The 11,190-nt window shown below is 37.1% G+C and overlaps 1 protein-coding gene across 1 annotated transcript in view; it reads right to left on the bottom strand.

The window, feature by feature from the left end:
* The window catches only part of ICE2 (interactor of little elongation complex ELL subunit 2), a 56,853-nt gene that overhangs the window by 22,577 nt on the left and 23,086 nt on the right, over positions 1-11,190 (bottom strand). The window contains 5 exon segments of the mRNA XM_011940475.1: positions 2,564-2,739; positions 3,762-4,755; positions 8,845-9,026; positions 10,252-10,411; positions 10,580-10,696. Coding sequence (XP_011795865.1) covers positions 2,564-2,739; positions 3,762-4,755; positions 8,845-9,026; positions 10,252-10,411; positions 10,580-10,696 — 1,629 coding nt within the window.

Below are 11,190 nucleotides of genomic sequence, written 5' to 3'. Positions count from 1 at the left end.
TTTGATAAACTACTCTATCTATAAAACCAAGTCCTAAAACCAGTTTTAATTTCTGTATGTATTCTACTGCCATCTCCAGGAAGCCAGGGGAAAAAAGGCCTGAACATTTCATCTTTGCTTAGTATCCCAAAATTGAAGTAAAAATTTAAGGATAATCAAAATTTTCATACTATAAAAATAAAATTTACTGTTTTTTTCAGTGGCTCCCCAAGTAAAAGCTTTTCTTGGATCTGTTCCAATTTTTCACATAAAGCACTTAGGATACTTGGTTAACTGAGACAGACAGTAATAGATATTATGAAATCATCCAAAGTTCCTGGGTGTGGATTTCATAATCATGTAATGAACTCAGAAAATCCTGTTTTATCTTGTGGTCCAAATTAGCTTTATTATTATTATTATTTTGTTTTGAGATGCAGTTTCACTCTTGTTGTCTAGGCTGGAGTGCAATGTCACAATCTCAGCTCACTGCAACCTCCGCCTCCTGGGTTCAAGTGATTCTCCTGCTTCAGCCTCCCGAGTAGCCGGGTTTACAGGTGCACCACCACGCCCGGCTAAGTTTTGCATTTTTTTAGTAGAGATGGGGTTTCACCATGTGGACCAGGCTGGTCTTGAACTCCTGGCCTCAGGTGATCTGCCTGCCTCGGCCTCCAAAAGAGTTGGGATTAGTGGCGTGAGCCACCGTGCCTGGCCTAGCCTCTTTATTTTATCCCATCACTTTAGACTGGCTGATGTTTTAAGTTTTCCTTTAAAGTGCAACTCTCATTAAGCAGAGTTTTGGTAAGGAAACAGAAATGATACTGGAAACTAAAATGACAACTAAATTGAAGAACCGAGGGAAAACAAAGAAGAGATGAGGTTCTTGGACAGCAGAGGTTGAAGAGACTTCTAAGTATTCCAAAGCTCTATTTAAGCAAGTTGGTTTTTAGGTAGGAAATACTAATGGGGGATGTACTTTTACCTAATTAGTTTAAATAGTACTACTTACAACATTTTCTTTTTTCTCTTTTTTTGTTTGAGACGGAGTCTCACTCTGTTGCCCAGGCTGGAGTGCAGTGGTGCGATCGCGGCTCACTGCAAGCTCCGCCTACCAGGTTCACACCATTCTCCTGCCTCAGTCACTTGAGTAGCTGGGACTACAGGCGCCTGCCACCTACGCCTGGCTAATTTTTTGTATTTTTAGTAGAGACGGGGTTTCACTATGTTAGCCAGGACGGTCTTGATCTCCTGATCTCGTGATCCACCCACCTCAGCCTCCCAAAGTGCTGGGATTACAGGCATGAGGTACCCCGCCCAGCCCAGTTATTCTTTAATATGATACAGTAGTCAGGAAGTAGTCCACAAGGATCAGTACTAGAACATCACTAGTCTGGATACACCTGATCTCTACCTCAAAACACAATGACATTCAAAGTGGTCAGTGATGATTCTTATTGGGTAGTAAGTTAGATAACAAGAGACAGAGACACCAAAACTTGTTTTTTTATATGTGTACTGTGACAAATATATACAACAGAAAAAATCCTCAAGAAAAATTAAAGGAAACACACTTTAATATTACATACTCAATTATAATATAGAAGATTCCCTTTATCAGAATTCAGCAGTTATACACAAAAAAATGCAAACTAATCTGAAAGAGAGTTTCAAATATGAAAAATTATTAAAAGAAGTAATTATTCAAATTGCAGCAATACATTTTTTTCCTGAGGAAAATATTTATATCAAACCCCAAAGAAACAACAGGGAGAAAAAGAAAGGAAGAGATTTGGTCTTCTAACAATCCTGAAAAGACCTTAAATGTGTGTGAAAGGCCATCTTTCAAAAGTTCTACTTGGACTTCTAAAGTAAGTCAAGAAGAGCCCCAAAGTAAGAGAGAAAAGAGCTCGAGTTCACATGTAATAACGGAAATCCAAATTCCCAGAGAAAACAGGAATATATGTGCCAATCTAGATGTAATCTATGATGATGCAGTTTTTTATAAAGTTTATACAGGTGAAGTATCCCTTATCTGAAATGCTTGGGACCAGAGGTGTTTCAGATTTTGGAATATTTACATATACATAATGAGATATCTTGGGGACAGGGCTCAAGTCTAAACACAAAACTCATTTATGTTTCACACCTACCATATACATAGAGCCTGAGGGTAATTTTATACAATATTTTATATAATTTTACAAATGACACCAAGTTTTGACTGGATTTTGGACTGTGACCCATCATATGAGGTCACGTGTGGTGGAATTTTCCACTTGTGATACCATGTCGGAGCTCAAAAGCTCTCAAACTTTGCAGCATTTTGAATTTTGGATTAGGGGTGCTCAATTTGCATATTCCAAGCATGAATGTTACTGGCATTTATGACTACTATATAGAAACACTTTCCCTTATTAAAATTGATCTCAGTATTTTAGTAAAAAAAAAAAAAAAACAATAAACAAAATTCAACCTGAAGATACTACTAAGAGTGCTCAACAATTTAAACTTCATAGTAATGGCATGTTAAGTATCTGTTGATTATTTACGTGATCACATTCTAACTCCACAAAGAACAACTTACTCTTCTGATTTTCTTCCGTTTTTTAGAACGTGGTCTTGTCTCTATCCTCTGGACACTGCAGCGTACAAGTAACAACAGGTCTTGCAGGCTAAATAACTTATACACAAAATTTCCTTCCTGAGGAGCTAGGTATTCCGATGTATCTTCAACATAGTCCTGAAGTTCATACGGCAAACCTTTAAAAATAGTATTTCTTATTTTTAAAATACATTAGCTCTTTACCCAGCACAATCAAGGATATAACAATTCAATTACCTATTTTTAAACTTCTATCATCTTTAATTTTCTACTTCTCTGCCTAATGGACCCTCACACTATTACCATTTCTGTTTACTTTTACTGGAACTGCAGTAAGAGCTGAAATCCTAGCTTTAAGGTTCTTCTTCTTTTAATCTTCACTAACTCTAGGCAAAGTATAAATTCGTGAGAGAACATACAATGTGAGAAAAGAAAAAGAGTTTAAAAAGTAATGCTATTCCTAATCTAGGCAGAGCTGAGGAGCTGCTTTATTTCACAAAACCAAAAAGTATAAAACTGCAGTCCAACACCAAGTATAAATAATTTTTAAATCAATCAATGTTTATGATTATTCTGGATGCACTTACCCTTCATCAGTTTGACAAATCACTTTACTGTAGCTTAGCAGTCACTGTACATGCTACATAAACACAAGTCACAAGACCCATACGCCTTTGTTTTTTTTGTTTTTTTTTTTTTTGAGATGGAGTCTTGCTCTGTCGCCCGGGCTGGAGTGCAGTGGCCCGATCTCAGCTCACTGCAAGCTCCGCCTCCCAGGTTCACGCCATTCTCCTGCCTCAGCCTCCCGAGTAGCTAGGACTACAGGCGCCCGCCACCTCGCCCGGCTCGTTTTTTTGTATTTTTTATTAGAGACGGGGTTTCACTGTGTTAGCCAGGATGGTCTTGATCTCCTGACCTCGTGATCCACCCGTCTCGGCCTCCCAAAGTGCTGGGATTACAGGCTTGAGCCACCACGCCCGGCCCCCATACGCCTTTGTATACATATCTAGAGAGGACATTTTGGAAGCTGAAATACTGATCAACAGACTGAAAAAATGAAATATCAATGACTATATGACAATTACAAAACAGGTTGTAACAAAGTAAAGGAATGAGGGAGAAAAACCTAAGGAAAAAGAACAAGTAAAACACTGTAAGCTCTTCATAAATATTTACTTACGTCCTTTTGGCTTCTGAAATGCAGAAGGCCATCCAGATTTCGGCCAACTAGAGGAGTCTGAAGGGCCAGACAATTGCTCAGAAACAGAAACCTGTTTAGAATTTTCTAAATTCATTAAGGGCAATTCGGGTACTTTTCTGGAAATTGGCTTTAAGAGCTCATCCTGCATTTTTAAAATCTCTCCAACTGGATCAAATTTTTTATATACTCGTTTGATAGGTTTTTTTAAAACACATGACTCTTCTGGACTACAAGCAGTATTTGTCTGGTTTCCTACAGAAGCCTGTGCTGAAGAAGAATTTGGACTAGCTGGTCTAGAACTTAAGTTAGAACTCACGGCAGCTGTCTTTCCATCACTATTATTTTTATACTCTGTATCAATGATTAAACACTCCTCATCTGTATCACTGCTGCAGAGAACTGTATCTTCAGTTTTAGCTGCTTCTGATCGAACAGTCTTTTCCTTTGAGCTGTCTAGGTTTTCCAGAACATTAGGTCTTTCACCATCAGCATGTACCATATGTACAGTCATATCATTTTTATTAGAAGTTTCAATTTCCTGAGAATTTTCTAACTGTAAGGCATCAGATGTTTTCAAGTCACTATCTTGCATCAAAGGCTTGTCAGAATTTGATACCTTTTCACATGATTCAAATCCCTGATCATCTTTATTTTTGCACTCCCCAGGGCCACCATCCATACCAGTGACCAGCTGTTTCTCCTTTTGCAATTGTTCCATGAGAATCTGAGATAAACTTCTAGAATTAGCAGAAATGTCTGGTGCACTTGGTGCCACAGTTGTAGTTCCTGCTTTGGGGGCTGTAGGAGCATCTGTCATTTTAGGTACTGTGGAAGTACTGGCTGGACTTGGTGACTTTGATGTTTTGGTGGTGGTTACTCCAAAAGTTTCAAGTTCTGTGACATCATTATCAAAATCCAGATACAAGTTTTCAAGACTCTCAATTTTTCGGCACTCATTGACTTCACAGGACATCTGAAGTAAATAAATTGGTAAAGTATTAGTAAAAATTTCAAGCCACCCTACCTATCTCTTAATGTCCGTATCCCTCTCATACCTACTTCATGCTCTTTTAAAGTAGAAAGAAAAGTCTAATGGTTGTAAAAGGTTCTTGCTTAAGATGACAACAAACTACTACCAACTATTATTAACCTTATCTTCCCATTGAAATGTTCATGGTAACAGTCAAATTTGCCAAGTTGTAATAGCACAAGAAATGGAACATTTACAAACTACCACATCTCAAGAGGAATTTCAACTAATCAAAAAAAAAAAAAAAATAGACAAGACCACAAAAAAGAAATGCAGAGCCAAACGGGAGGTAGATTTTCATTTATATCTATAGACTCTTGGAGAGACACTTGATTTTAGCTGACCAGGAGGAAAGTCCCTCTGCCACTGTGGGGGCACTGCTTTCTAACGTGGCCAGAGAAGTGTCGCCAGCTTCTGGTGTACGCTTAGTATCAACCAGTGACTTTCTTTCCACAACTACTCAGGGAAAACAACTCTCAGCAATAAAAGATGGGGCAGAAATGGACAGAAGGTGGTTTCTTGTAGTCTGAGACATGAAGTCAAAAATGTTGTTTTTCATGTGCTATTTTGGTAATGGAAAAGCTACACACAGCTTTAACTTATTCAGGAATACACTGTCCTCTCTACAAGTAGACAAATACCAGAAGATCTCTCTTCAATCTGACAGAGCACTTTAGATACCATAGAAATTTGGTAATTGGTCATGTACATCCACTAGCCTTACAGTGCAGGATTTAAGAGAAAGGTTCTAACAGTCATCAGTATTGAGTAAGAAAGATCAACTCATGTAAGTTACTTAACCTCGCTGAACCTCAACTGCCTCATCTCTAAAACAGGCATAGCAGGGGCATCTTCTTGGATTTGTTCTAAAGATTAAGTGAGAAATTATATATAGAAAAATCTCTTGGCATAGTGCCTGTCACATAATAAGTAACCTCTCAGTAAATGGTAGCTAGTGAATGGTAATTCCTACTAAAAGACTACCAAATTCAGTAAAAAAGTAAAATTAAACTAATGCTGCTTACGTGAGGCATTCCTACACAAAAAGGTTAAAAACAAAACAACTACAGATGCCATCAAGAGATAAAAAGAGGAAGAATAGCAGTGTTAAGTGTTAGACAAAGCAGAATTCAAGGCAAAAAGCGTTAGAAAAGAGAGAAATGCTAGTTTGAAAAAAGAGAAAATCCATGATAAACAGATAGTGGTCATAAATTTTTATTACACAAACTGAAAAATAAAAGAAAAAGTTGACAGAAACACAATTATACTAGGTCAATGAGATACTGTCTCTAACTAAAAAATAAAAAAATACAGAAGGTATGAATAATATTAAATAATGAGAATATATACGAAAGATTGAAAATATCTATGTAAACAGATTACAAAGATGAACTTTCTCCCTTCCCCCAAGAATCCAAAGGGCATTTCAAAAAATGGACTATAAATTAATATACAAAGAAAATCTCAATATAGACCAAAGCAGAATCTGATAAAGTCTTATTCTATGTTCAGAAGGAAGTAAAATTAGATATCATTAAGAAAAATGTTAACAAACAATAAACTCAAGCACTTGGAAATTTAAAAACATTCCAAATGGTTGGACTACACAAATCAAAATAATTACAGAATACTTAGCAACAAAAATTAGGCTAATAGACATTAAGAAGTATAATAATTTGAGGCTACAAAAAATGCATTATCCTCCTCTCATTTTTAGTTACTTTCCTAGGTGTCTGAAGACACCTGTAATGCAGAAAAAGCATTTTACTCCAAGTTCAGGGCCTGAAAACTCAGGCTACAATCTCAGAGAAGGCTCATTTACTTCTGGTTCACCCTGACTTCTGAGATGCAGCCCCTTTGGGGTCCAGGCCCTTGGTGGAAAACTGAACTTTTCCTTTTATCCCTCTAGTCTTATGATGTTGCCGAAAGCACAGTTCATTTTCTTAGTTGCCTCTTCAGAACTGGCAAATATAATCCAAGGCAAAAATGACCCTAAGTAATAGGCTGACCTTCTAGGGATCCTGTCTTCTTCAGTACCTCAGCCCTATAATTCCTCACTATCTTGTTAGCTTTTTGATGCTTCTAATAAAGACATTTTAATATCTGTCCAGCTTTTTTAGATGTCATCAATAAAAGGAGGGTCCAAATTACCTGGCCTACCATTTTTTTTTTTTTTTTTTTGAGACGGAGTCTGGCTCTGTCGCCCAGGCTGGTGTGCAGTGGCCGGATCTCAGCTCACTGCAAGCTCCGCCTCCTGGGTTTACGCCATTCTCCTGCCTCAGCCTCCCGAGTAGCTGGAACTACAGGCACCCGCCACCTCGCCCGGCTAGTTTTTTGTATTTTTTAGTAGAGATGGGGTTTCACCGTGTTAGCCAGGATGGTCTCAATCTCCTGACCTCATGATCCGCCCGTCTCGGCCTCCCAAAGTGCTGGGATTACAGGCTTGAGCCACCGCGCCCGGCCAAGGCCTACCGTTGTTGAAAGAAGCCACTGTCAATTTTTATCCTTCTTCTACCTCATGTTTCTTCTTGTTACTGCCTGACATTCACCTCAATATAAGTTGTAGGCAGACTTTTAAAAGTAAAATGTGTAAGAAGAAAACAAAAGTTAAAAGTGCTTTATGACATGTGTATCATAAAAATATAAAAAGGCAAATGGCAAAGAGAAAAACAAACAAATATAAAAACCAAAAGGCCAATATCCTTAAAATTATATGAGCTCTTAAATACAATAAAAACATTTCTATATTTTATTTTAAAATTTTGTTTGCTTCCTCATTTTACTCAAGTCTCTGTTCACATTTCCTGTCCTCAGAAAAGCCTTCTTAATCATGAATATAAAATGACCCCTTTCCCATCCATATCTCTATTTCCCCTTAGCCTACTCTATTTTTCTCCATAGCATTTACCACTACCTGCTTTTTTACTGTATTTGGGCCCTCTACCACTTATTTAAGGTCTGAGGGAAAATAGGTTTTGTTTTTATTCACTGCTGCTTCCTCCCTGCATAGAATGGTATCTGCTCAATAAAAACTTATGGAATGAATGAATCAAGTTCTCTATAAACAATGTATTTAAAAATCATGGAAAAAATATTTTAAAATACAAAATAATAAAAACTAATATTTACTGAGTACCAAGTGTTACTCTAAATGCTTTGTATGTATAAATTCATTTAAACCTGAACAATCCTATGAGTTAGGTAATATCATGATGTCCATTTTACAGATAAGCAAAGTAGACACAGAGATATTATGTAATCTGCCCAAGGTCACACAGCTACTAAGTATACTGAAGATTAACAATCTGGCCAAATACTTTCTGTACCAATCAAACTAAACTCATCTGTTCCTTTTCACGCTTAAAAACTTAGATACGGGTCAGGTGCAGTGGTTCACACCTGTAATCCCAGCACTTTGGGTGGCTGAGGCAGGTGGATCACCTGAGGTCAGGAGTTTGAGACCAGCCCGGCCAACATGGTGAAATCTCGTCTCTACTAAAAACACAAAAAAATTAGCCAGGTATGGTGGTGCACACCTGTAATCTCAGCTACTCGGGAGTCTGAGGCAGGAGCATTGCTTGAACCCAGGAGGCAGAGGTTGCAGCGAGCAGAGATTGCACCACTGCACTCCAGCCTGGGTGACAGAGCGAGGTTCCATCTCAAAAAAATAAAACTCTTGAATATGAATGAGACCAATTAAACAAAACCTCACATTAACCACCACCATCAAGGAGTTTTCACTACGTACATAACTAAAAACTGTGCTCACCCTTCAACGTAAAATATCAAACTTAACCCTCATAATAACCTTGTCAAGTAGGTACTACTTGCTTTCATGTATGAAAAGAGAAAACTGAGGCTGAGGGAGGTTAAGTTAGTTGCCTAAAGTCTACCTAGACTTGAAATTCAATTTAAGTTTGAATCTAAAGCCTGTATTTTTAACTACTAGGTTTAGGGATTTGCAATAAAACTTTATGCTTCAAAAGGACAAACAAGTACATTCCCCTTAGGGGGGAAAAAAACATTACATACGTCCATTTCAGATATAAACTCTTCAGGTTTGTCCATAAAGACTGCAGAGACTGGAACAGATGTGTTTTTGGACATCATAAATTTTAATGGAACTTCATGAAAGACTTGATTTCTCTCTCTCATAGTCATTTTCTTTTGGGGAAGCGGTGAATTAATATATATTACTTTAACTGGTTTTGAACCTTAAAACAGAAACCAAAGAAAGAGGTGATTAGTATTTAATCATGATATATTTTTTAAAAACAAGATGTATGACATAAGGATCACCAGAGAGACACAGGAGAATGGCAGCACATGTCCCATATATTTGCTACCCTTAGACTAGAAGATATTAAAGTCCTTTAGAAATCTAAGGGCAAGAAAATCCAACTGGCAGGAGAAAAATGTCTTTCTAACAATGTTTAAAAAGGATTTCTGGTTTTTACTGTTATATTCTTACTGTCATTATTACTCAGTTTCTTATAGGAACTTGCAAAAAATGATGAAATATTTATCACAGAGAATATATTACATTTAACTCTAATTTGTGGTTTTGTTTCAATAGACATAATCTTTCACTTATTATATTTATGCTGTAACGTATAATATTAATTCTGAAAGATATTTAAAAAATAAAAAATTAAATATGAATCAAAACAGGAGGGAAATAATTTCTTATATACAGGAATATGCAAAAATTTTATTGTCGACAGAAAGACTACCCTATGCTTATATGTATAGACTTACTGTAATTCCAAATTCCAGTAACAGACAAGTAAATAAGTCATGGAAATTCACCCATTTGAGGCTGTCTACTAAAGTACTACATTCCTTTCATTTCCATGAAAAACAGAACCACCTGACTATTTCATGTATTTCTTGGCCACCCTATGCCATCATTTTGTCACTCTCACCCTTAAACATGACTACAGGTGCTACAGACCTAATTAATTCATTTAGTAGTGCTGAGCCTATAGTAGCTTTATACATAAAAAATTTTACTGAATGTAAGTGTCAAACTTACATCCTCCTTAAATCAGTGCTTTGATATCTGACAACTGACCACCTATATTTAGACAGCTGAAATGAAATGGTTCCAACCTCTTTTTTTTTTTTCTCTTTTTAAATTTTACTTTAAGTTCGGGGATACGTGTGGAGAATGTGCAGGTTTGTTACACAGGTATACATGTACCATGATGGTTTGCTGCACCTACCAACCTGTCATCTAGGTTTTAAGCCCTGCATGAATTAGGTATTTGTCCTAATGCTCTCCCTCCCCTTGCCCCCCACCCCTCGAAAGGCCCCGGTGTGTGTTGTTTCCCTCCCTGTGTCTATGTGTTCTCATTGTTCAACTCCTATTTATGAGTGAGAACACACTGTCCAACCTCTCTTTTTTGAGAGCATTATTTGACATAGCAAATCACAAACCTGCAACAGGTATTACTTGAATAAACACTGGAATTTCCCACTGTTCCTTGTACGTTGGTCCATGATTATTTAATAAAGTAAATAATGATTGACTAGTTAGAGCTATCTGAGGGTGATATCTGGAAACAAGCTTCTCTGCATTTGGATCTTTACTAATATCCTGAAAAACAACAAGTAATTTGTTACTTGGTTATACTTATTGAAAATTTCTTAAATAAAGTAAAGAACAAGAAAAGTCAGAAAGGAGACTTTAGGACAATCGGGTTAGATATATTTTGTGAGATATAAAAGATTATTTAGGAAGATCCAATGCTGCCTTGGTACTTACATAATGCATAGCTTCAGCTGTTTGTTCTGACGTTTCGATGGTAGATATATTGTCTTTTGAGAGCTGCAATTTCATAGGCATTGAGGGAAATACTGTTTTCACATATTTTACACTGCCCTAAATATGAAAAATATTAATCATTTTATTGCAAAAATCGCAATGTATTTTTTTCTAAGAAAAGTATCTTTCATCATATGAAATTGTTAACTTGAAATTTATCATTCTACTAAATGTAAACATCAGATTTAGAAACTTTATGCCAACACATTAATGTTTTTGCTTGACAGCCACTACCTGTGGTTTTTTTTTTTTGAGACTAAGTCTCTTTCTGTTGCCCAGGCTGGAGTGCAGCAGTATGATCTCAGATCACTGCAACCTCTGCCTCCTGGGTTCAAGCAATTCTCTCACCTCAGCCTCCTGAATAGCTGGAATAACAGGTGTGTGCCAGCACACCCAGCTAATTTTTGTATTTTTAGTAGAAACAGGGTTTTGTCATGTTGGCCAGGCTGGTCTCAAACTCCTGACTTCAAGTGATCCGCCTGCCTCGGCCTCCCAAAGTGCTGGAATTATAGGTGTGAGCCATCATGCCAGGTCAGTTTCATAGAATTTTT

This window comes from Colobus angolensis, unplaced genomic scaffold (genome assembly GCF_000951035.1).
Source record: "Colobus angolensis palliatus isolate OR3802 unplaced genomic scaffold, Cang.pa_1.0 Scaffold19, whole genome shotgun sequence".
NCBI classification, from domain to species: domain Eukaryota; kingdom Metazoa; phylum Chordata; class Mammalia; order Primates; family Cercopithecidae; genus Colobus; species Colobus angolensis.
This window is presented reverse-complemented; position numbering and strand designations above follow the sequence as displayed.